This window comes from Pithys albifrons, chromosome 12 (genome assembly GCF_047495875.1).
Source record: "Pithys albifrons albifrons isolate INPA30051 chromosome 12, PitAlb_v1, whole genome shotgun sequence".
Lineage (NCBI taxonomy): Eukaryota > Metazoa > Chordata > Aves > Passeriformes > Thamnophilidae > Pithys > Pithys albifrons.
In genome coordinates this window covers 7,823,823-7,850,566 of record NC_092469.1, presented here as the reverse complement: position 1 = coordinate 7,850,566, position 26,744 = coordinate 7,823,823, and the positions used below count along the sequence as shown (strand labels likewise).

General features: G+C 43.5%; 1 protein-coding gene across 1 annotated transcript; it reads left to right on the top strand.

Moving 5' to 3' along the window:
- Positions 1-465: 465 nt before the first annotated feature.
- SHCBP1 (SHC binding and spindle associated 1) lies at positions 466-14,421 on the top strand. The gene is made up of 13 exons (XM_071567425.1): positions 466-618; positions 2,978-3,166; positions 3,730-3,845; positions 4,790-4,998; positions 5,809-5,901; positions 6,474-6,707; positions 6,804-6,969; positions 8,204-8,324; positions 11,290-11,421; positions 12,335-12,453; positions 13,201-13,287; positions 13,630-13,771; positions 13,970-14,421. Exons 1-13 carry the CDS (start codon positions 516-518, stop codon positions 14,290-14,292), a joined length of 2,034 nt encoding a protein of 677 aa, XP_071423526.1. The 5' UTR covers positions 466-515; the 3' UTR covers positions 14,293-14,421.
- Positions 14,422-26,744: the final 12,323 nt, after the last annotated feature.

Here is a 26,744-nt window from a genome sequence, read left to right as displayed (position 1 = left end):
ATTTCATTTTTAAATTTTAGTTAATTTGTTTGTTTGTTGCTGGTTTGGGTGGGTCGTGTGGTGTGTTTTTGTCGTTCGTTTGTTTTTTTCCTGAGGAGGGAGATCGCTGGGTGTTCCCGCGGCCGCGCTTGGCCGCTCAGTCCCGCCGTGCGCCGTGGATCCCTCCCCGCAGGGACGGAGTGGCCAGGGATGTGCGGGCGGCGGCTCCTGGCCGGCAGTGCCGTCTGTCGGCCGGCAAGGACGGGCCGTTCCCGGCTGGGATAAGGAGGAGGTTCCATCGCTCCCACAGCGATCCCCGCGGGCTCCGGCGGGCCGGGCAGCCCCGACGCACTGAGGGTAACCCGCGCCACCCGCCGCCGTGCCGCCAACCAATCAGAGCGGGCCGCTGGCTGGCCACAGCCAATCAGAGCGGGGCGCTGTGACGACAGCCAATCACGGTGGGCAGAGCGCGGCGCGGGGCCGCCAGTTCCGAGGGCCGTTGGGCGCCCGCGCGGTTTGAACGCGCTGGGGGGGCCATGGCCGAGCGGGACGCGCCGGGGCCGGGCGGGGACGGCTGTGCCCCATTGCCCTGTGGCAGAACTGCCGGCCCGCGGGACCGCGCCGAGCAGGCGGAGACAGGTACGGGCTGGAGAGAGGGAGGGAGGGAGGGCGAGCGCGGCACAGCCTGGACCGCCGCGGGCACTCCGCGTACCGCGCTCGGGCGGTGCCGCAACCGGAGCCGCAGCCGCCGGGCTGCAGTGCAGGCCACGCTGTCCGAGCTGTCCCTGCTGTCCGAGCTGTCCCTGCTGTCCGAGCTGGCCCTGCTGTCCGAGCTATCCCTGCTGTCCGAGCTATCCCTGCTGTCCGAGCTGTCCCTGCTGTCCGAGCTGGCCCTGCTGTCCGAGCTATCCCTGCTGTCCGAGCTGTCCCTGCTGTCCGAGCTGTCCCTGCTGTCCGAGCTATCCCTGCTGTCCGAGCTATCCCTGCTGTCCGAGCTGGCCCTGCTGTCCGAGCTGGCCCTGCTGTCCGAGCTGTCCCTGCTGTCCGAGCGGCCCCGGCTGTCCGAGCTATCCCGGCTGTCCGAGCTATCCCGGCTGTCCGAGCTATCCCGGCTGTCCGAGCTATCCCTGCTGTCCGAGCTATCCCTGCTGTCCGAGCGGCCCCGGCTGCCCGAGCTGGCCCGGCTGTCCGAGCTATCCCTGCTGTCCGAGCGGCCCCGGCTGCCCGAGCGGCCCCGGCTCGGCTCGGGTCCTTTCCTGGAAGCGTTCCTGGCCCCTGGTGCTCAGGGCTCGGGCGTGGGGACCGGGCTGAAGCGCGGCCCTGCGGGCTGCGAACGTGCGGGTCGTCCTGCAGATAAACGCAGGAACGTGCTGTGGGTTTTTTCCTTTTAATGCTGATCTTCTGGTGTGTTTCTCAGGTGTCCGCCACGTCCAGGAGCGTGTTTGGAACGCTGACAGGTTCAGGAAAAGCTGTTTTCCTGGAGGTGTCCCCTGCCCTCTGGCTGAGCAGGGCAGTGTTAGAATTTGGTGCTCTTAGTGTCTCTTGAGCATCGCCAGTCAGTGCAGGTCATTAGTGGTGTCTGGTTCTAGACTTGCGGATTGTAAACAGAAAGAGCTGAATTAAGTGTCTCGTTCTGGGACATGTGCTGTGCTCGGGAATTCATAGTGTGGCTGGTACAGGGTGCTGCTGTCAGAGTTGCTTGATTTGGTGATGGGTGTGTAGGAAGAAAATTATTTACGGCATACCTGTAACAGTAAATAAATCACACCTGATCATCTAAACCACCTCTTCCTTTCTTTACACGTTAACACAGTGGTTGTGCTGCAAAGGCAAGTGAAATCCTTTAAGCACTTGTAGTTGGCTCATAGAGTTGTTTTGGTTTTAATTTTGTTGGTTGAGTTTGACTCCAGATATGTAAGACCTTTGACAAATGGGAGGTCAAAAGTTCCATTACACGTCCTAGAATGTGAGGGATGTGTTTGAAATAGTATGGGGTTTTCTATCTTTTTTAGGATTCTAGTAAGGGTCAGACTGCTGACTAATAGAAATGCAGAGGCCTGTGGATTGTTACAGAATTAAGTTATGCACAATAAGGGTGTCTTGAGCTGTTATATTGACAAACAAAAAACCCCAAAACAACAAAAAGCCTGAATCATCATCACATTTTGTTTCCTGCAGTCATTTCTCTAATGTTTTCTGAACTTAGGGGTGACCAGGCCTGAGAGATGCTGTGAGACCAACAGTGACTCATCTTACTGAGTTTCTAAGCAGAACTCTTGTGGAGAGGGCTGTTGTTGCATGGAACCTTTCTGACTAAAGATTCAGACAATGTCCATTTAAGTGGACTAAGAGTTACAATGCTGTGACCTTTCTATCTAAATACATTGCGTAGAATTTCCTTTGTGGAAACTTCAGGTGTGGAGACTTAGTTTGTTCAAGTACAAAAAGAATGTTTGAACTGTAGAACAGGAAAAGGCAAGAAAAGGACAACTGTGGAATGAGAATAGAACCTGCAGTTGTTCTGGGCTTTTTTCTTACAGCTTCCTCTTTGCCCACAGTAATTCTGTGTGTCATTTGGGATCAGTTGCGTGTGAGATCAGCTGGTTTTATACATGCTCCAAAATAATTTGGTTTATTGCTCGATACCATGTCTGGGTGATGTAGGAGGGTTTAACAAGGCACAGTATGCCCATAAAGTGTGGTGTAATACCTAAAGGGTTTTAGATGTTACCTGGAGAACAGTCAATTTGCACAGTAACAGTGACACAGGGCAGGTGGGGACAAATGAGACTCTTTGGGGATAGGGTTCATATTCTGGAGAAGAGAACAACTAACCAAGTGGGATAGTCTCGTCACTAAGAGTAATCTTAGACATGTAGAAAGCAGGTTCGTGATAGATCTTCAGCTGACCGGGAATTCTGTGGGAATTGAGGAGTGAGTGATGACTGCATTGAACTGACAGTTTGTGGGATTTGCTTTGCCCCCCTCCTCTCCCCAGCTGTGCACCAGGAAGATGCTGAGAGTGGTTGCAGTGCTGACTCCTGGAGTGATTATGGCAGTCGTGGCAAAGTGGGGACTGCTTTGGGAAGGACTGTGCCAGGTGGGAACGTGCTGTTCCCAGATATTTTTCACACGGATCATCTTTTCTTTTACGAGCGATTTAGGACTTACCAGGATTACATCTTGGGTAAGTAATTTCATAGTAGAAAAAGGTGTTGTCAGTTTTCTTGTAGTGACTGTTTAAATGATCCAGTTTAAGTGCAGTCAATTGTATATTAAACTGTGAGATGCTTTTAATGCTGTTACCTCAGCTGCTCTAGCTGGTGCACCAGGAGGCAATGGTTTTAATATAAGTTAATAAAATTTGAATGATGGAAAGGTAGGTATGTTAAAAGTGAATTCTGTGCCTTTTTTTAGCTAGTCTTACAAGAATTTTTTTGTGTGTAGTAAGCCTGATTAAGATAAGGCACGGGTTGTGTATTTGATACCAGTGGCACTGCAATCTTCAGTACCAGGAAGGTTGAGTACTGGATCTCTTCTTCTGGAGAAGCACAAAACAGATGACTCTCCAGCGGTCTCAATACTAAGAGAAACAGCAAAAATACTGACTGTTAGGAGCAAAATAGAATGAAGTTCAGCTTTGGAGGTGGTAGAGGAACATTTGAACTGTGTTGACCTTCATTTTCCAGTTATCTGAAGGACTTTTCGTTCTTTCCTCACATCAATGTACTGTCTTCAATTTCTTTCTAGCTGACTGCAAAGCTTCTGAGGTGAAGCAGTTCATAGCTGAGTACCTGGAGAAGGTCCTTGAACCATCTGGCTGGCAGGCAATCTGGCACACTGATGTGTTTGAGGTCGTTGTTCGGGTAAGTGGAATGTTGCTGGCCATTTGTCTTCAATTAACATCACTGGACTCTAACAGACTGGTTGTGTATCTGTGGAGTTTATCACTGGTAGAAAATAGTAATGTCATATCAAATTTCCAGTGATGGCCAGAGCAAAAGGAATTCTCTAATAAGGGCTCGTGGCTTGAAATGGGAAGGGGAAACACCAAGTCTGTGAGTGAGCTGTGAGGCAGAACTGCAGGGACACAGAGGGGTACTCGGTGCAGAGCCCTCACTTGTAATGTAGTTGGCTTTTTTATCAGTTAAATTCTTCTTTGTAACCCACCTTGGTACTGACAGTAGCTCTTCTGCTTCGCATACTCCTATCTTAGACCCAGCTGGGATACTCCTTTTCTGGGTCTCTCAATGTCCAGGTCGTACATCTTTGTTGCAAACCTTGGATGTTCAAACTTGCAGTTCCATTACGTGGTTCAAGAGGGAAAATTTTGTACCCCCTCAGTCCTTCTGCTGCATTAGCAACAAAGTGGTTTTCACTGGTCCAGACTAACTGTTTGGATTGTTTGTATCCTCTGAGCACTCTGAAAAATGAGCTCCAAAGGGGTCCTGAAGAGCTTTAAGGTGTTGATTTGTTTGAGTTTGAGGCTATTGCTTTTGCCATTTTTTATAAAAACAGCAAAACAAAAAGCCAAAATAGGGAAGCAACTTGCTGGACTTGTTAGCAGCATTGTGAGGGATTTGAATGAAGTTTTGGATGGAAAAGGCTGTCTAAATATATAGTTCTGAACAGCTTAATTCTGGGTTGTCCCTTGAGCTGAAGAGATGGCCTTCGCTGTACTGTCCATTTGCACTGGTTTGTGTGGGGCAGCTGGAACCCAGCGTGGCCTCCTGACTTAGGCATATCATGCCCACCTTTCTGAGCTGGATCTGAGGTTCTGGGAGATCTGCACAGCCCTTTGTTCCAACAGGTTGTGGATGTGGATTACTCATCTCTGAAAGCGGTTGTGGAACTCAGCGAGCCTTTCCTGTGCGAGTCCCAGGACAGCAGCTTTACCCTGGAGTGCATGCAGGAGCTCCTGGAGCTGAAGGAGTACCAGATCCTGCTGCAGGAGCTGTGGGTTGTGTATGATGAGTCAGGAGAGTTTGACCAGACAGCACTGGCCATAGAGCATGTCAGGTAGGACAGTTAACACTCTGCTTAGTACCCAGTGGGCCGTGTCCTGAATCCTTCTGGCCATGCTGGGAGCTCCACAAGCCAAGCTTGCCCAAGTAAATCTGGTGACTGGTACTCTGAAGGGACTTCTCTTTGTTCTCCACCCCAGATTTCCTTGGGCTGTATCACCTTGTGGACTCTATTACAGTGTTCCTTTCTCTTCTGTAACACTTTGGTGAATTTTTCCTTTTTTGTCACATTCTGCTTTTTTTTCTGCATTTTCTCTCCTCCCCTAAATTTGCTCTTTATTTTTTAGGTGTCCACATCTTCTATTTTCTTTTCCTTTCTTTATCATCTCTCTGTCTTTTTTCTATCTCCCTTGCTTCATGCACTACATGCTGTTTGAAGGCTCTCTACACATAGGCTATAGGACTGGACAAAAAAAGCTAAAACAGGAGGAATTACCTACACTGTCAAAAAGAAAGCTTAGCTGAAGTGTGCCTGGCCAAAACCAAACAACAAAAAAGCCTCAGGGTCCAGAGAGAGTCAGCCTCACTTTTCAAATCCAGCTTTTAGCTATTTACTCTCTTTTAATGAGACTCAGGCCATTATGAATTTTGAATTCAGACACAAAATAAAACTCTTTATGCAGTTAAACAACAGGCAAGAAAGATGATTTCTGTGTATAGTGAGCAGCTTCCAGGACAGTGGCATTGATTTAGAGTGAGGTGATGCTTTGGGATGAATTCTCTAATTGGTTACATTCATGTTTCCAAATGCTGCTGCCTCTGCTCTTCTCCCTTGTATGGTTAAACAATTACTTTGCTTCTAAAGGTTCTTCTACCAGTGCATCTGGAGGACGTGGGACGAGGAGGAGGAGGATGACTTCGATTACTTTGTGCGATGTGTTGAGCCTCGACTGAGACTGTGAGTGCAACACCTTGGATGTTATTGGGGCAGAACAACAGGAAAGTGTGATGTGGGAATAGGGACTCACAACTAGATGTGAATAAAACCTGCTCACTAGTAAGCCAAAGCAAGTTTGTTCTAACAGCATTCACTGTCTGATGGTTAAAATTTTGTACAGAAAGAGGGCACAACTGAGGTTGCTGCTTGATTTCTGAGCCCTGATTTTTCCTGTAATCCTTGACCTTCCATCAGACAGCGTCCCAAACCCAGTGATAACCACCATCACACTGGTACAAGTTGTAATCCATAAAAAATGTGCTTATGCCTGGGTTTTTTTCTGGAGTGAGTTTCTGATAATTGTGTACAATCTTTCAAGGTGGAGGGGCAACTATTGAGAAAGTAAAATGTTCGTGTTTGTTCAGGTTTTCTGGTTTTGCTGCTTTCAAATAAAATGGAGCAGTGTTGATACAGACTGCAGAGAATCTTGACTCAAGTACTGATGCAAAACTCCTCAGCTTCTCTCCAATCTTGTATTTGATCTTTGAGAATTGTAAATGTGAAATATGCTGACCCCCTGCTCTGAATTACAGGCATTATGACATCCTTGAACACCGTGTGCCTTCTGGGCTTGTAGCTGATTACCAGAGCTTGTTGGCTCAATGTGAAGAGCTTTATGAGAAGTTTTTGAACGTGAGGAACACCATATCAACCAGTGACTCAGACTCGGAAGTAGAAAACGTCTCCATGGTGGAAGGACTCAAATTGTATGAGAAAGTAGAGCACTTAAAACAAAAGCTAAAACTCATCGAGAATCCTCTGCTGAGGTACTTGGTGGGTTTGTTGAGGGGGCCCAGAGGGAAATAACATATAGGATGTGTTTACTGAAGAAGGAGCTGATGGCTGTGTTGTTCTTGTTGTAGGTATGTGTTTGGTTACCAAAAGTATGGCAGTCTCCAGGCTAAAGGACAGAGGGCAATGGGTGCCAAGGTCACTCATGTTGTATCCTTGACCATGATGACAAGTCTGCTCCGGTTGTTGATGAGGGACAAATTTTGCCCAGAATCTTGTGAAGATGTACAACTACAGGTGCAGTAATAGGAATTGTCTGCTGGTAGTTTTTACCCCTCAAGAAACCATGTGGGAGAATAAGTTAATGTATCATGTGCATGATACTACATTTGCACAGTGCTATTTTTTTGTCACTTCAAAAAAAATCACTGTAACTTAAAGTGGTAAGACTGGATGATACAAATCATTTCTTGTAATTCATTTGTGTCTGCCAAATCCCCTGTACAAGCAGTTTCCTTCCCATGTGTAGGAAATTAAATGAACCTGTAATAATTCTACAATGAAACATGGTAAGGTGCAATATTTCTATTTAGTTTTGAAATACTTATGTCTCTTAATGCTGCTAGTGATCCAGTTTGAAGGAAGAAGAGTCATTCTCTTGCTTTAGTTTTGTGTAGGAGATACATTTATTTTAGAACAGTTATGTTTAGTTTGACAGGACTTGCTAGTTCAGCAATTAAGAACAGTTTGAATTCCTTGGGCGCATTTGGAATTGCTTGCTGTATTCTGATCAAGTTCATGAATTACAGATGGCCAAAATGGAGCCGTGGGGAAGGTCCTGGATTCACTTCTAGGCTATAAATCAGATTTCCTAACTTGGCAACTGAAAAATACTTTTATTATGCTTTCCATGGAATTTGCTGGGAAGCAATATATGTGTAGATTTTCTGTATTATTTGTCATCCTTCAGCATGGAATCTCGTGGTAATGTTTGTGAGGGTGCCATTTTTATCAAGAAAAAGGACCATGTGGACACCAAATTTGACACTGTGATATCTGAACTATGTTTTGGGGCAACTTGAACCAGGAGGGAAGATTTGCAACTGCATTCAGACCAGCCCTGATCTAGTTGCTGGTTTCTTTTTGATTTTGTTTGCTTTCTGTCATCTATTCTTCAGTAATCCATGGCAAGTCACTGGAGGCACAGTTCAAATGGTGGCCTGGGACCAAGGCCATGGTGCAGTTTGCTTTTCTGGTGCATGTGCTCTTCAATCTGTGTCTCTGCCCCAGTTTTCTTGTGGAGGAGTGAGCATGACCCAAACATCAAAGGCATGTGTTAAGGTTGTTTTGGTCCAGAGAGTGCCATGATTCCTGAATTAAAAGTAGAAATTGTGTATTAATGCTGCCATTAAAAAGGGTTTCTTTTACACAAAAGCAGCAACATTTAATGGAAAAGCAAGCTCTAAGAACATAGATGCATCCGTTTTTATAGCATTCTTCAAGAGCTGATTGTATTCTTTTTCTTTTACAGTTTCACACTGATCCACTGACAGCTGTAAATGCCTGTTATGAAGGAGACACAGTCATCATCTGTCCTGGCCATTATGTTGTAGATGGCGTGTTCTGCATTGCTGATTCAATTGAGATAGAAGGTAGAAGGTTTGCTGTCATAAAGGTCCTTAAAACAAGTAAATGGAATGAATTAAACCAGGTCTGCACAAGGATTTCCTTTTTGTGGAGTTGGCTGAGAACATTTGCTTTTTTCTTCAAAGTGTTCCTTTTTCTGCTGTAGAGCCATGTGTAGTGTAAGGAGTAAGATCTTTCATTAGCCATAATGCAAATAAACTGTAGATTTTTCTGATTAATAGCAAATTCAATATTTCCTCCCAACTACCTGCATAAATTGTGATTACATAGGTAATAGAGAGGATTCAACAGAAACATAAAGGACTGGGTTGTTATAATCTAGGAGGCACAGAAGTAATCTTGAGAGGCTTCTGTTTTTAGAGCCACTAACTTAAGTACTTGAGATACATTCTTGTTTGCATGTCTTGATCTGCTTGAGGGCTACACTCTGAGCCCCACAGCCAGTATGGCCCTGGGGAATGCAGAGGGAACGAGCCAGGGGCTGTTAGAACTCAGTTTGTGGCACTTGGAGCACATCAGTGATGACTCTGCATTATGTGAAGCACGTGGGTAGAGGAGGGAGCTTTTGGTTTAACATATTTTTGTATAGAAACAGATACAGCACACGTGGTTCTATTTTTCTTGCAAAATATTTGTTTAAAATACTTTTGCCTTGTCTAGGATGTTTGCTATCTCTCCCTCACCATTCTTGGTATCTCAGTGCAATTCCTCTGCTTTAGACAGGCACACTCTGTTGCAGTGTAATTGTCTGTTTATCAGTGGGGCTTGTGCAGCTGTTCAGATACTTTAGTTGCATTTTTGTCTTGTCAAAGCTTCTTAAAGGGAAGAAGGGTGAGAGTTTCATTTCCTACTGTTTTGGATTTTAATTCTTCTTGGCCTTATTTTATGAGTGTTGTTTTCTTTCTTGCCCATCTCTTGTGTGTGTGTGATTTTTAGAGATAAACATGCTGATATCCAGTGCACCTGCAGAATAGGGACCTTGATGAAGTGCTTTATTTATCTCAAGAATGACATTGTTCTAAAATAATGTGTGATGCTATTTATTGCTTTTCTAGCTTTGAGGAAGCAGTAATACAAATGGTGCACTAGCACACATTAAAGGATGAGGTGCTCTGTTTTAAGGAGCAAGGCATTTAAGTACCTATCTTTAGTACAAACTACAGTCTGAATGAGTACATGTCAGGATATTTAATCTTCTTACATGGACTCCTGTTAGAAAAAGTATTAGAGCAATAGTAGCAGCCAAAACTGTTTGAAGTGGGAGCATCAAGACAAACTTTGCTGGCACTAATCTGAGCAGCTGGCTGCTTTGGTGGCTTTCTTGGGATGAAGGGGTGACTCATGAGAGATATAATGTTGTGTTGCTTAGTAGAGCTTTTATTTTTTTGTCCAGCAACTCTTCAAATCAGTACCAAGGTTGAAAGTATGAAGATTAATAAGTCAGGGATAACTAAAAACTTACAGGAACTAAATAAGTTAGAAGCTGTAGCTGCTGCAGGAAGTCATGGTAAGGATAACTTCCATGCTTGACAAAAATGTGTTGCAGAGGTCCCTAAGAGCTTCCCTTCTGCTTGTGCAATAATTGTTCAAGCTGTGTGGGAACCTGTAGCATGAGCCCATCTGTGATCAGTGGTACTGGATGGCACTTGGCTTGAGCTCCTGTGGACCCCTCTGCCAGGCAGGGGTACAGCCAGGGCTGTGCTGTGTATTGAACAGCACTGGCAGCAGGAGAACCTTCTCTGTTCCTTGCCTTGGCTTCCTTCTTTCTACTAGAGCTGCTGGTTCAGAGGTGAAGTGTAAAGCAAGCTGAGGGCATAGTTAGAGAAAGTGCCAGGTAGTCTGTAGGACATTTAGTCCCAAAACTCTTGCCTCGGACATTGACCTCTTTCTGCAGTGGTGTGAAGTTAGACCAGATCTGCCATTTGCTGTCCTGTGCTGCTCTCTTCACATACTGGAGGCAAACTGGCCTGTGCACCTCCTCTCCAGGGGTGATCACAAACCAGGAACAGTGGGGAAGGATTGCTGGGTAATATCATAAGTTGAAGTATCAATTACTTAACTTTGCATTACATTGTCTGTCTTTAAAACTTTCTGCCAATTCTTGTTTAAAAGTGGAGGTTTTTTTAACCTTTCCTACTTGCACATGGCAGTATTTATTTATGTACTTGATTAAAAGCTGGCACTCTACTCAGGCACTTCTTATCTGAGTTGGTGTGTGCTCTCAGAAAATGCTATGGCTTGTGCTGTTTTCATAGCCAGACATTGCATTATTGCTTTCCTTATCGTGATTCTTGTCAGTGACAGCAATAAAAGCTTTACATGCTCATAAATTTCCCTGGAAGTGTTAGAACGCTGACAGCTGTGGCTGGCTCAGTAAATCAATGCTGGCATGTGCTTGTGAAAGCTTCTTTTTAATCTGAAATAATCTGGAAGACTGTGTAACACATGAACAGTGAATTTTCATCCCAGTTTCATGATGAGTGAAGCTTCCTAACAATATCAAGTACTTTGTGTTTTTTCCTTGTGTTGTGGCAGTGACTGCTTTTTTCCCTCTGTGCTCTTTGGAACCTCTGCCTGCTCTGGTGAACTCCTGTCCTTTGAGAGCTGACTGGAGGTGCCTGGTTGTCTTCAGTTAATGCATCCCCTTGCTCTGTTGTAACTTTTGGGAGTGAGAACTTTGGCCTTGGCAAATGTGAGCTCAGTTACCCATTTGTTCAACTGTCTCAGATAACTTTGCTTTTTGTTGTGTGTCATTCAAGTAAGGTAACTTTTGAATTTGGTTTTGAGTGCCTGTACCTTGGCACAGAGGGCATGTGAGGTGTAGCCTGGGCACTTGGTAGAAAATCCAATTCGGTGCATTAGTACCTCAAGTTTTAAATCTCTGTCTTTAATTTACATGTCTGTTATGTCCTGAGCACCTCATTGTCACCAGTTGTTCTTCAAACTTGCATCTTTCCCCTCTGCTTTAAGGCTATGGTCTGCCAGATGATATTGTGATAGAAAAACGAGGGAAAGGAGACAACTTTTTTGACTGTACAGGAGCCAATGTCAGGATCTCCACTTTGAAGTTGGTGCAACATGATGCTGTGGAGGGGATTTTAAGTAAGTGTAAAAGCATCTTGACCCTTCTGTGACTCTTTCATAATTTAGTGGTAGAATTAAAGCTGGGACCCAGTGTTTGGAGTTCACTAGTTTTAACAAAATATTGTAGAGAGGAGCCCCAAAGGTATAAATGTCATGGCTTCCCCCTCTTTTTCTTAACTTGTTTATAATGTGGACATCAAAGTAACTTATACTCTGGACTTTTAAGCTATTGTTGCTCTTATATTTTATTCTTATACTGTGATAAGATCATTTGACTTTGATCATTATTCTGCTGTTAAGGCTGCCTGACTCTGACTGCTGCACAGCCTATGTCAGGCTACCTGGAAAAGAAAATAATTCCTCTTTCCACAGAAAAGCCCCCATGGCAATACTCGGCTCTGGCTGACCCAGCCAGAGCTCCACTCAGGAATGGCATGTGCTGTAGAAGTGGTGTAATCTTTGTTTTTGACAGCATCTTCAAACTGAGACTCAACTAATCCTAAATTGTATCCATGAGTTTATTGCTGTGGCCTTCTGTCTTTGCAGAAGATGCTGATTAATCCCTTGCCTCAACAGCCACTTGGTTTTAACATGTTAGAATGTTTATTAACACTTGCATGCATTCATTTAATATCTTTTGAATTCAAAAGTCTCTTAGGAATGTAACGGGAAGATGGTTGCTGTCATTTAAAAAAAAAGCCCAAACTCCTCCCTGACAAACCTTTGGCTGGTGCTCCCTTGCAGCAGTTCTAGAAAAACACCAGGAGTTCAAACCATGCATGAGCAAATCAGAAAAATTAACCCAAAGTGGATAAAGTTAAAATGGGAGTTTTATCACAGTGCCAAAATGCTCCAGGGCTGTCTATCTGTAGGAGGGCTTTGTGTTTGCATGACTGATTGATGCAGCAGTAATTGTTGTCTGTGTGTGTAGATGTCCACCATGGGAAAACCACCCTGGAGAACTGCGTGTTACAGTGTGAGACCACAGGCATTACAGTGCGGACGGCAGCTGAGCTGCTGATGAAGAACTCTGACCTCTATGGGGCCAAGGTACAGACCAATTCTTAACTCTGGCTTATTTTCTAATATAAAATAGAAGTTTCTGTTTGGAAATAGTACAGTCAGTCACAGGGTGACTTCTGTTGCTCTGGAGAGAACCATTACTAATTAATTTTGTACAGCTCCATGTTACTGAGTTTAGGAGACTGGTCCCAGGGGTTGTGTATGCTGTACCACTGTCAGTGAAATGTCTCATGCTGATTTGTGTGGGATGACAGGAGAATGATGTAGTAACAGAGGCCATCTGTGAAATAATCATTGCTGCATTGCTGGACTGATTCACTTCCTGCAATGCTTTTAAAGTGATTGTTTTCTCTGCCCATAAATAGTTTTCCCATGAAACCTTGCATTTGTTCTGTAAAGTGAAATGCCCTTTTTGGACACCGTGTCCATTGATTCTTACAGAAGGATGATAAACACAGAAAAGAACTCTGTTCAGGACATTTTGAAGAATGATGGGGTTTGGGCTGTTGAGAAGGATGGCTAAAGAACAAGAAAGCAATGCAAAGCTGTGCAGCTTGTCCTCACCAGGCTTCTGTGGCCTGGTGGCAAGAACACAATCCATGAGGCCTCAGCCTTGAGCATTGCTGTTTAAATTGGGTAACAAAGCTGGAGTGGTAACACAATTTTGCATTGTGCAAAGTGGGAGAAGGACACAAAGATCTGCAAGGGAGTCATCAAGTTAAATTGTAAATGTGCCTGAACTGTTTGTGCACTGCTGCCCATTGTGTCTTGTAGGGTGCTGGGGTGGAAATATACCCGGGGAGTACGTGCACCCTGCTCCACAATGGCATCCACCACTGCAAGGAGGGAATCCTCATCAAGGTCAGTCCCAGCCACTCTGGGCTTGTTTTCCTAAAGCTTGCAGCTGCTAGAATTAGTGCCAGTAACTCAGCCTTAGGTTGGCTTAACACCTTGCTGCATTGTGCTGGAACTCTTACATGTCACATCCAATGAGAATGGTACCTGTTTGCCTTGGGTTGGCCACCACACCACTTACTGGTTTGACTTCTTATCTGCCAGAAAGAGAAAATGCCTTTTGCAGTGTCATTGTATAGGCAAATAACCCAACTCTAGCCAATACATAGAACTGATTCTACCTCAAACTGGAAGACTTTTGCATCCCTTTAGCTGGACATGTTGGATTTTCATTTTTTTTTTCTGCAGAACTTCTTAGATGAGCATTATGATGTTCCCAAGATAACCATGGTGAATAATGTGATCCATAATAATGAAGGATATGGTGTGGTCCTGGTTAGACCAGTGATGCCCTCTGAGACAAAGGATGCTACAGCACAGACAACAAAAGGTATTTTTCTCTTCCTAGAAGAAACTCCTAAAACTAGTAAATCTACTATATCCAGGCTTTTAGATTGCATTATGCATAATTTCTGTTTGAGTGGGATGAGGTGAAAATGTTAAGACTGAAGAAAATTAATTCCATGAGTTTTCAGTGATGGTGCTGTTTTGCATGACTGTGGTGACATTCTTACTGTTTCCTGCTTAGGGAATACACAACCTGCCCAGTCCGATGATGAGACAGCCTGTGGAGAGGGCGTCAGGCAACAGCAGGAACCTGAGTGTGTGACTGATGAGTTGGAGCTTTATGAGCGAGCTGAGATTTCTGGACAAACTGAAAGCAACTATGAGATTGCAAATGAACTTGGGGCTACTTCTGCAAAGAAGAGCAAGAGGCACAAGAAAAGACTGAGTGAACTGGGAATTACAGAAGCTGATGACAACTTAATGTCACAGGATATGTTTATCTCTGTTGAGGGCAATAATTTCAAATGGAATGGGAAAGGAAGTTTTGGTACCTTTGTTTTCTGACTGTCCTGACTCCTGGCATTGCAGTGGCCATTTGTGGTTATTGATCTGATCACGTGCTGTGTGTTGTGCTTTGATGTGCATTTATTTCCTGAGTCCAATCCTTATTAAAAGACCGGGGCTAAAAGCTCATTTTGTGGCTCTTTCCTCTCATCTTTTAAAAACGGTAATTTTCCTGAGTGAGCTGGTTTTGTGATTGCATTTCTTTCCTTTGTACTTCATTTTAAGCCTGGCTTATCTTAGACAGCCTCTTACCTCCTGTTTTGGAAATCAGTTTTATGTATCACTGAATCACAGAGTGGGTGAGGTTGGAAGGGACCACACCATCAACATCTTCAGCTCCCTCAGCTTGTCCTTGTAAGAGAGATGCTCCAGTGCATTAATCAGCTTTGTAGCCCTCCATTGGACCTGCTCCAGGAGTTCTGTGTCTCTCCTGTCTTGAGGAGCCCAGAACTGGACACAGCACTCCAGGTGATCCTCACCAGGGCTGAGTAGAGGGGCAAGATCACCTCCCTTGAGCTGCTGGCAATGCTCTTCTAATGCACTCCAGGATCTGACTGGCCTTCTTGTCCACAAGGACACACTGTTGATTCATGGACAGCTTGTTGTCCACCAGGGTCCCCAGGTCCTACTCTGCAGAGCTGCTCTCCAGCAGGTCCCCTCAACCTCTACTGGTGCCTGGGATAATTCCTCCCCAGGTACAGGACTGTCCGAGTTCTTGTGATATTACTCCAACTGCCCTGGAAGACAAAGCTGCCATCACTGAAATGTATAACAGGCCACATGGTGATAGATACCAAGGACACTCAATAATGTGTGTTTTGGTGCCATGTGTGAAGGGTAATTGACTGCAGGTGCTGGACCTCTCAGAGTTTAGCTTTGTGAGAAGCTCCTCAGCTCAGAGTTCCTCCTCATGCCCACAGGCAGGCAGACTTCTTAGCTTACTTGTCAAATTGGTCATCCAGTTCCAGGAGGAATAGTTGCCTTTCCTTTTGCTCATAGAGGAACACTAACAGACTAATTTCAGCTGCTGTATTATGCCTGTTTCTAGTTGACCTTGCCTGACTCCTGTGATTAAGTACTGTCTGTGTAGGCCCACAGGCTGGTTGTCACACAGTATGATGCACTTGTGTCATTTTTGGTAAGTGATTAGGTGGTCTTTACTCACTCCAGTAAGACCTTAATCTCTCAGCAGAAAATTAAAACCTGAAAGCAGTAATATAAAGAAGTACCACTTGAGAATCCTCAAAGAGTCCTTCAGATCTCTCCTTCAAAGTCTTCTTTTAAAATGTGCCCTTTTCTGCTTTTCTCCAGGTTTGGTGTGCCTGTTTGATGGTGTGAAGCATGTTTGTCACAGGTATTTATCACATTAGCATATTGAGTTCTCACAGTCACCTGTGCTGCTGTCTTTAAAGGAAGTGCTGCTCCCTGCTGTGATTCTGCAGTTTGGGAGGGAAATACTGCAGGTTAAAGTCGGGGTGGAGCTGGCAGGGTACCTTTTCTCTGAAACTGAGTGACATGCTCAGTGCCTCCCAGGCTTTCCAGTCCCATTTGGTTACTCTGAAATGAGATCACAAGTGGAATATTGGTCTTATAATGGTATTTAAACTACCAGTAATGTTTCATGACTCAAGGAAAGTATTTCCAATACCTGACTATTTATTTACCTCCCATCCACATCTCCCTAGATTTGTGCATAACTGTGTCAAGCTGTCTGTTGTCTTAAGACACTTTTTGCAGTCTGAAGGTACTTCCTCTTTCTAATCCTGATGTTACTCCACTGTGTTGGAGTGTTGTTGCCTTATTCACCTGTTCCAAGGTGTCTTTCAGTTTATCCCAGTTTCTACCCTTTGTGACAGGAGCAGACAATATCACTTAGTGTCCTGAGGGCCTTGGAGCAGATTGTGAAGCATCTCCACTCTTGCTGTGGTTAATGTTCCTCTATCTGAAAGCTTCTGGATTTTTGCCCTTGATTAGTTTGAGACTAGTCCTTCTAGAGATACTTTCTAAAAGGAGATTTGTGTTTGTTTTTTCTTTGTGAAGTCTCAAAGCTCATCATTTAAGTCTGAGTCTCACTGAACAATCAAAGTTTGCACATTGTGACGGTTCTGTGTGAGGACACAATGCATCTTCATGCCTCAGATTTGTCTGTGTTTATGGAGCGAGGAAAGTAACAGGGAAATGTGGATGATTTACTTGAAGGTACTATGCTGACATGGCTTGCTTCTCGTTTTTGTTCTCTGAGGGGCTATGGCAGTGCTTGTGTAAGCTCTTGAGGAGGTTTTTAATGCTGTTCACAGGCCCTGGTACTGCTTTGCAAACCCAAGTTCTGCATTGCTGGGTTTTGTGACTAACACACCTATAGCTCTTGTATTATGACATTCTTTTCTTTTTTGACTTCTAAAAGTCTGCCTCGTGCTTATGGGGATGCAAGACACAGAAGGCAGAATAGGACATGCAGAAGGAGTAAGGTCTTGCAGGACTGGATCTGGAATCAGGAGCCTGGGAGAATGTACCATCCTTTCCCTGGTGCTGGGTGTTGGCATTTTGAGGGCACACAGAACTCCTGATCACTTTTGTCTTTTAACTTAAATCTCTCCCTTTTTAGACTTGTTTGAAATACAGGGAGAAACAGCAAGAACTTACGACCTTAACATGGGATGACAGGAGGTGGGAAAGCCTTTGTCTGGTTTGCATCTCACCCTTTTTTTGGTCTTTGAAGTCCTTTGTGCTACCTGATCAAGTGGAAACATCCTGTAAAAAAAGTGAGTACCTCAAGTATTCACTGTTCATGTGTCTCATGTTCCATTTCCATGCTTGGGGGCAGTTTCACAGACTATCATGTTTTTCTCCTTGACATTGTATCCTGTAGCAATAGATGGCTTTTCAGTTGGGAAGCTTTGCATTTTCCTTTGGATATGAAAATGCAAGCCTCTAATTGCCTCATGGCAGATAGATGCTGATGATTTTAATTAGAATAATTAAATTCAGAGAGAGCAGCTGAAGTAGCCAGTTAGATTGTTATTTCAGCATGTCCATTTATGCTTGGACATTTCATTATGGCAAGTTTTATTCTGCCTTTTTGGCCATGTGTACAAGGTTTACTCTTGCTGTTTGGTGAATAGTGAGTGATACAGTAAATTAATCTCTTGGACTTTTTAAATTGCAATTTCTTTCAAATCAATAAAGAATTTGCCAACCCCCACCACAGATGAACATTGATTTTGGCTTTTCCCATTAGGTATATGAAGTACTTGTATTTTTACTCCTAATGAAAAATCAATTTCATCATTTCAATGCAAGGTAACTTTGGTCATTCCTGCTGTTTGAGAATGTTACTTCCCTGTTTTCAATTTAAACATCATCTGTGTTTATGCTCCTTCCCTGACTGAGAGTAATTTGAACAAGCCAATAATTATTTTGTTAGTGCTGTATAGAATTTCCTTTGACTGTATTGATTTATTAGTGGAAAAACTTGTCTGAGACTAATGTTATAGGGAAACTACAGTAAAGGCACAGAGGAAATTATCTCTCACTCTGATAAATGTGTATTATAGTACATAAAAAGCTGTGATAGGAACCTTGATGAGACCAATAATATGTATAAGATCCCTTTGTTATGGTGAAATTCACCATTCCTCTTCCCAGCCTAATTCCAGAAATAGTTAATGTGGAAAAAGACTCAGAATCCACCTTGTCTTGTGTTTCATGTGACGTTTGGATACTTCTTAGAGTATAATTCCATTATGGCTTGGATAGCCAGCCTAATTTAAGCTGTATCTTAAAGAAACATACTCTTAGTTTTGCAACTGTGTAGTAATGCTGATTCTACAAAACTGTATGAAATTGCTGACTCTGTTTTCCTCTGTCTTTGCTATTGGTCATAACAGAAATAGCAATCTGGCCTTACTGACCATGTTGTTTGTTAAAGAAGTGATTTCATTGGACTTAAGTCCCTGAATTACTTAGGGGCACAGGTTTTGGGTAACACCAGTAATATGTTTCAGAAGTTCTATCTGAAGTACAGAATTAATGTTTATTTCTATAGCAACTCTAAAAGTAACAGGGAAAATCTCATTCAGTGACATAAAGAAAAGTAAATCATTAATAGTCAGTGAGCTTCTAACCTGGGAACTCTGTTAGAAAGGGAGTAAAAAAAAAAGAATAGTGGAATAAAAGGCTTAGAAACAAGTTATGACACCAAATATGCAGAGAATTAAAGTAGCAGGGTGAAGTGTCTTGGAAACAAAATGTTTGAAGGGACTTTATCTGGCTTTGCAGTAAGAGAAAGGGAGTTTGATCTAAATTTATACTAAATCCAATACTGTAATGTCATATTATGTCAAGAGTTAAAAATAAAAGTTTAAAAATCAGGAGTTTGAAAGTAAAGCTTAGCCTACTATGAATAATTCTCTATTCTAAATTTTATTCTGAAATGTTTCAACGAAAAGTAGGAAAAAATGAACATGAAACAAGTGACACATCTTACCAAATCCTGTATATGCTTTTACTTTGTGCTGCTCATGCCTTTCTTTTGTGAGACCTTATTTCCAGATGAGTTAGAAAGGTGCTTAGAATTGTCATAGACTAACATCATGACTTCTCTTGCTTCAGTGTTTTCAAATCCATAAGAAAATAATACTTTGGACTGTATTAATCACAGCCTGGGGTCAAGTGGTGAGATGCTGTGCCTGTCTGTAACTAAGGCTCCCATTAGGTGTCCTGTTTGTAACATGCACTGCTGTAAATCTCCTTTTAAAAATGCTGAAAAGATGTTAATGCTGCATTTAAGGTGTAGGGAAATTGCTATAACTTTCCTATTTTGCCTCTTCTTAGACTTAAGCAGGAAGGTCTAGAGCTTTTGAGTCTATTCTTTCTATAAGCAATCCAACATTTTTAAAGGGGAAACAAAATATCTGTAGGGGGCTTTGAATTTCAAATTATCTACCAAGATTCAACAGTCATAACTGACTGAATATTATATATTCTGGGGATATTCCTAAGTTTTCACTCCAGATTTAGATGTCCCTCCAGCAGGGCTCTTATTTTCTCTAAACTCTCTGATTATATAAAAATATTTTTAATTTTGGAAAATATTTACTGTATAAGAGAAATACCATCTAGATGTTTTACAAGTGAATTTCCTGCTGTCTGATAGACTGACTGAGAGCCCTGAAGACAGGATGCTCCGTTTCCTGTCCCAGAACAGACACATCACAGTATCGATGTGCCATAACTGTTACAAATTCACAGGGAAAATTCAGTCTCTTGCTGTACTCACACGAGTGCCGTGTGTTCCATCTGTTGCCAGTGCAGGCAGTAAAGCACACAATCTCCCCTGACTTTTTATTCAGGCAGAGATCTGTCTGCTTAAAAAAATACAGTTACATAAACAATTCATACAGCCTGTGTCTAACATTTCTGCAAAGCACTTGCTGCAGCTGGTTACTATAGAAACAGGCAAAGGAGGCTGCTTTAAATTTGTTAGTTCACTATGAGAGGGCTTTCTATTTTGTTTTTTTTTTGCCTCTGATGGGAAACATGCTGGTGTAACATCTCTCTCCAAACCTTGTGGAGTGGCCTGGGAAGCCCAGCATGTTTTTCTTGTGCAAGTCACTTCTGTGAGTGCTCTGCTGTAAGACTGTCTGAGTCCTCCACATTATCTTAGTCATTTCTGTAAGACTGTAATGTCATAAGCACTGGTACTGTATTTGTGCTCCTTCCCTCCTGGAGTATATATATAAAACATCAGGTGGACATAAAAAGTACAGTCACCTGGAAAGCTCAACAGTGTCATATATCAAGACACAAGTAGGTCTTCCAAACTAGGGCATGGAAGAGAAAGGCACAGCACTTTCATTGACAAAATAGTAGTGTGAGTGAAGAAGACGGTGAGTAAAGTGTAGGGCAAGTGCCAAGGGAGGAGAAGAATGAGACTGAGTGCAGGACAGCACTGAGCCTGAGCCTTGGAAGACATTTAGCTACAGAAAAGCACCAGTCCACAGCAAGAGAAAGAACTTCAAAAGTGACTTTGCAAAGCTCCTTTCCATCAAAACAGCAGTATTTTTGAAGAGGTAAATCAGACAGATTTTGTAGCCTCAATAGTCCCTACAAAGTACAGGAGGGCATGGTGAGTGCAGATGTTCTTGAGTGCAGGTTGCTTTGCACAAGCTGACATGGCCCACAGAGCTGTGGCCCAGTGACCGAATGTCCCTGTTTGGGAAAGGATTTGCTCACAACAGCAGAACTGAACGAGTCATACCTTACAGAGAGAGTAATCAGGCACTGGAATGGCCTGCCCAGAGAGGAGGTGGATTCCCCATCCCTGGAGGTTTTTAAACTGAGACTGGCCGTGGCACTGAGTGCCATGATCTGGTAAATGGATTGAAATTGGACCAAGGGTTGGACTTGATGATCTTGGAGGTCTTTTCCTATCAATTCTATGATTCTCCATACTGCTCCTGACCCACTAGAATTGAGCATCTCAGAAAACCCCTGATAGACACTGCAGAAATGTAATTCATTTAGGTATCTCACCTGCTTACAGTGCAATGCAGAGCAGTTTACTGTTATGGAATGAAAAGCTACATTTACTGCATGTCAAATCATCTGATCTTTCTGATACACCAAGATGCTGTGGAAAGTTTCAATTTCTTGCATCTCCAACAATTCCCTCCTGCACATACAACAAGGAGTGGATGCTGCACAAGCCTTGAGGTCTGTATCATCTTATCTTAATTTTCTCCTTCATTTAATCACAGTACATTAGATTGATTTAAAATTATAGAAGATGATTTCATAATGGCAATACAGGATGTTAACTCACAGAGGATTATTCTGCAGTATTTGTGCTCTGGCAGATGTTTCTCTTTGGTAAGTCTGCAATCAGTACAAAGAATAGGGAGTTATGGCTTTCATGCTGAAATGTGCATGGAAAACTTTTTTATTTTAATAAAGGAAAAAAAAGTGGCCAGTGAGAATCAAAATTTCAACTCAACCCTGTGATTCAGAAGACTGGCAGGTGGAAGCTGCCTCCTTACTCATTCACAAAAAGAACAGGAGGAATTTTCTTCTTCAACAGAAAATCCAATGTGCCTAAAATTTATCTTGTGATTATGATAAATGAGCAATACTTACATGGACATTTCCTTTTTTCAGGTGGTGGTGAGCATAAATCTCTGAGGGAATTGGTGTGTGTGCAGCTCAGAAACAGACCTGGACACCTCAGCCATGGCAGTCCCAGGAGCTTGTCAGTGTCTGCACCATCAGTGGCATCGCTCCATGGCACAGCCTGCTGTGCTTGTGAGCAGTAGGCACAGTGAGTTTCCTGCAGAGGACACAACCCACCTAAAGAAACCACAGTCCTGTGTCTTTGGGTGTTGCTTACCAACTGCATGCCAGAGCCTTTCATCTTGACTTGGTGGGGTTTTTTTAACAAGCTGGTTAAATATGGTGGATTTTTCATGTTTTCTGTCAAGTTGCTTTAGAAAACAGTCCTGTACAGAATCTTGAGGCACTAATGGTACTCTTGAGCTTCAGAGAAGAACAACATTGTTACAGCTGAAGGGCCTCTCCAAAGGTTCTTCACTGAGTGGTGTGTGCATTTCCTACAGCCACACAGAATGAAATGTTTTAGGTCAGTAAGGGGAAAGGATGTAACGTTGCCTGCTTTACCAAAGGAACAGGTGAAATCCCAGCTTTGTGGTTTTGCTCTTTATCTACATCTTTTATTAAATTGCTTCATAAATAGTCGTGCCTCTGAAACGAGCGAGTGCTCATCCTTCTGAAGGCAAGGGATTGATGGAATGAATATCTATGTCTGATTGCTATCAGGCAGACAGCAGTTAGGAGAATGCTTAAGCTTCAAAGAGCAAACCTAAATCTTACTGGAGACAATTATGCCCTTTGCTAACTGGAGAAAATGGTTGTAGTACTTTAACAGAGGCTCATGGTTATGTTCAGCAGTGAGATAAATAGTAATAGGAAAAGGTAATCACAGAGTAACCTGAACACAAAAATACAGAACACAAATAGAAATTACCTGCTGGGTTATATATATATATATATATATATATATATATATATATATATATATGCTCCTCTATCTCAAACTTAGAAGCAGTGGGTCACACTGTATTTCTGGAAGTAGTAACATTTCAATGTACACTGTGGTACATGATAGCCATAATAATGTCTCAATTTTTGTACTCTCACCCTAGTTTTCATAATCCTTTTTGTAACAAGAATTTCCAATGAACACTAGGCCCAGGGCAAAATTAGTCAGTTTTATTTAGAATTAAATTTTATTTCACTTTTCCACCTGAAAGAGGGTCTTTTCCCACAACAGGTCTAAACCATTTATCTGTGGGAGCACAAGATGCCACATTTCCCCTAGACCCATTTCTCATCCGTTATCCTACAATATGGTTTCCTCTTCTTTCCATAACAAGCATAGCTCCAAGTTTCCTTATTCAAGGAAATGTGGGATGGTTCCCTAGAGAATTCTGGACGCTTGGTGACAGAGTGACATAGAGGCACCCAGGATACCCAGCAGCAGAGCTGAAGCAATGTAAAGGCTCAGCAGACTAAGACTACAGCTATTTAACATCCCAGATTTCTTTCCCACCCCACAACTTGCACGATGTAGTTATATTTCACTTCTCTTCCATGATCTTGATGTAAGTGAATTTGTAGAATGTGCTGGAAAAATAGGATGAGATTTAACAGATTGCATTAATTCAACCAGATTAGTATGTCCAGTTTGCCAGGACTGAGGCGGTTTCATAAGGAGCAGAAAAGGATGTGTGTGCAAAATTGTTGCACCCCAGACATTGTTGGCACTGACTTGCTCCCTTAGCCAGCATTCTGGCTAAATCCTCAGCTGGGTTTAGCAGCTGGAGTCCTCAGGTGGAAACAGCAGCTACCAAAATGTGTGTAACTGTGAGAGCTGCTGATGATGAGCCAGGAGCTGGAGGTGCAGTGGAGCCCAGGAATCAGCACTTTGGCCCAGAGGAATAAATATTTTTCTTTCTTTCATTCACTAAGTCTTGAGGGAGCACAGATCCACTTCTCAGCATAAACCAGGATGATAGTGATGCATATGTATTTCTCTGGCAAGGAAAGGGAAAATATCTTCCAAGAGTCCAAGGCAGCAGGAGGCTGAGAAGGAATTTGTGCCTTTACCTCAGTAACAGAGTCTCTGTGGTGTGTGACACTGCTAATGGTAAAAATTCCTCCTGTACCATCTTTGGCACATCACAGAGCCAATAGAGAGCAGGTGGATTACTGAAACAAAAGTACAGCAGCTCCAGAGGTGGGAATGTTTGCTGCTGTCGCTGCACTGCAGGAGCAAGATGTGCAAGGGACACTGGGCAGTGCAACAACCCTCTCGGTCAGGCATTATGCCTGGCTGGATACCAGAGCTTTAACTAACATTGTTCTTTCCAAATTATGTTTACATTATATCCTTCTGCAGAAAAGGTAATTTCTCTCTGATTTTTCAGTGTTAGCCTGTCTTTCCTTTGTATGTGTGCAGCTCAGATTATGATGGAGCCCTCCTCCCATATGGTGCTCTAAGCCTTCCTAAATTGATTACAATTAAAATAGATGGTTCTTTGACTGATCCTCTTTTCTTAAGCACAGCTAATAGAGATTAACTGTCCATAGAAAGAGGCCTTAAGTATCCAGTGCAAGAGAAACCTCATATTAAACATTAGCAGTGGCATCACCGTGTATCACTATAGTTTAATGCGCTGTGGTGTTTGACAATATAATAAAAAATTAGCAACTAAAAATGTATTTCTGTGCAAAAAGACCGAAGTTTTTATTCTCTTGCTTGCATTTCATATGTGCTGTCTCACTGAGTGGTAGTTCAAGCTACAGCATGAAGTAATTCTTGGGTCCTTCTTCTGTCTAAGAATGACCACATTGTATCTACTGCAAAATTAGGCTGTCCACAGAGCCACAAACTTGAAATGTCTTAACTCCTCTTCAATCCTAATTTTGTTTCTAAACATATCCAAACACATAAAATGAGAGAGATGTGGAATATGGGAATGAAAACACAACAAACTGTCATATTAGAACATGATGTTTTTCACAACTATATTCCAAGTTAAAAAACAAAAGGTAAGTGTGAGCATGGATACATTATTAAACCATGGGACTTTCAAAAATACATTTCTTCATTTTGAACAAGAGTTTTATTCTTTGACAGAAAATTCATGGTCAAGACAGTAATTTCCAGCGTAAGGAGGCAAATGAATAGAATTTGTACAACTTGCTATATAAAAACCAGTATTTCTAAACACAAACTGTTCACAGAAGAAGCAGATGGACTGATACTTTACAGAACAAGTTGGTGAGTATCTCACAGTTGAGAGCACAACAATCAATGCCTGTGAAATATATGCAATGTGCTAATCCCTGCTACTGCAAGCTTTTTTAAATACTCATTTGCTTGTCTTCATTTCTCCTCCAGTGACTCACAGAGCTTAGACTGCAGCTATTTAAACCCTCCAAAGATATTCCTGGATACAAGCATGAAAGGCATGAATGAATCCAATGCTGGGGGAAAAGGAGCACACGAATACTCAGGAATTACCAAAACAAAACAGAAGTGCTATTCAAGCACAACTAAGCAGCAGAATGTTTGTTGGTACTTCCTTAAGAAATGCACTTGTTTATCTATAATCCACTCTCTACATGAAGCTTTGGCCCAGTTTAGGGAAAGATTCTAACTCACAAATAATTTCATTCTCTGTATAATTCAGTATACAAAGAATTAAAATAATAATTCTTTATATACTTTTAGAACTACACAAAAGTATGTCTTAAAAATGTTTTGCAACCACTACTTTCTTATGAATTCACTAGAAATTGCTTTTGGAGGAGAAAGGACTAGTTGTGGAGAATGAGCAGGTTGATAGAAACAGCTCAGCTCCTGCAAAAAGAGATGCTGTTGAAATCCAGGGCTATCCACAGAATTGTTGCTGAACTAAAAGACGGTAGAAGACCTGACCTGGCTTCTGTTTCCAGTGTTGGTGTGCTGAGCTGGACTGCCACTGGGAGAATGTCTTTAAAGAGGAAGACTGCACTTTGTTTCTGATGCTTCATTTGGGATACTGTGTTCTGTCATCTTTGTCATCCTGAAAAGCAGACGACAGGCAGGTCCCACAAGATTTACTTTGCTGTAGGGTTGGCTACTCTATCCATTAGTGATGCCAAGCTGAGAGGAGAGCATTTGTCTTTGTCAATTTGGTTGCCTGACAGCTATTAAGAAACTATGTATGCAGTTAACTGGGTTGTTTGACTGCTTTGGTTGAAAGTCTTAATTGAGTCGCAGTGAAATTAATAAAATACTAAGTATATTGTTTACATAGGATTCCCCTTTCCATAGTGTTTCATTTTGCATGTACGAATGAGCCTCACTGGTGCAAAGTTATTCTGCTGTGCCTCTGCAGGTGACTGAGGCAGCAGCTCCTTACAGAGGCAGCCCGTGCCAAGGCTGGGCTGTGCTGTGCTATGCTGCCTGGGGCTGAGCAGCAAAGCACACAGGGCACTGCCCACAGCCGGGGTGGGGTGGCAGCCCCTGTACTGCAGGCACAGACACAGCCTGGTACCCCCGGGGAGCTGGAGGGGAGTCCCACAGAGCCCTCGAGTCCGGGGTGTGTCAGCCCCCGGGTCCTGCTGACAGCAGAGATTCCAACAACAGTAGGTGGAGCTCCTGTATCCCAGTTGTGAGGGCACCCCTGCGCTGCTCCTGTATCCCAATTGTGAGGAAACACACCTGTGCTGCTCCTGTATCCCACACACAGGTGTGTGCTGCTCCTGTATCCCATTCCTGAGGGCACACCCCCCGTGCCGCTCCTGTATCCCATTCCTGAGGGCACACCCCCCCGTGCCGCTCCTGTATCCCATTCCTGAGGGCACACCCCCCCGTGCCGCTCCTGTATCCCCGTTGTGAGGGCACACCCCCCGTGCCGCTCCTGTATCCCATTCCTGAGGGCACAACCCCCGTACCGCTCCTGTATCCCATCCTGAGGGCACACTCCCGTGCCGCTCCTGTATCCTCATGGTGAGGGCACACACCTGTGCCGCCTCTGTATCCCCATGGTGAGGGCACACACCTGTGCCGCTCCTGTATCCCCCCCATGGTGAGGGCACACACCTGTGCCGCCCCTGTATCCCCATGGTGAGGGCACACACCTGTGCCGCTCCAACCCAGCCCAGCCGCCAGCGCTGCAGCTGCTCCCGGGCCTTTAAGAGGACGAGTAGAGCCCGCAGCTTCCAGAAAGTTCTTGGGGTTACTCTGCTGGCTGAGGGTTCTCCCGCAGCCCTGGGATGCCCGAGGGGCACGGCTGTGGCTGTCGGGACGCTCCCCTGGGAACCCCTTGGGAGGTGCTGAGCTGCAGCAGGTTGGGAAAAGGAAAACTGCCTCATTTTCTGTGTGGTTT

Coding starts and splice junctions, on each gene's coding strand:
- SHCBP1 (XM_071567425.1), top strand. CDS start 516: ATGGCCGAGCGGGACGCGCCGGGGCCGGGCGGGGACGGCTGTGCCCCA. Junction 13,288..13,629: donor AGGAGGGAATCCTCATCAAG/GTCAGTCCCAGC, acceptor TTTTTTCTGCAG/AACTTCTTAGATGAGCATTA. Junction 13,772..13,969: donor TACAGCACAGACAACAAAAG/GTATTTTTCTCT, acceptor TTTCCTGCTTAG/GGAATACACAACCTGCCCAG.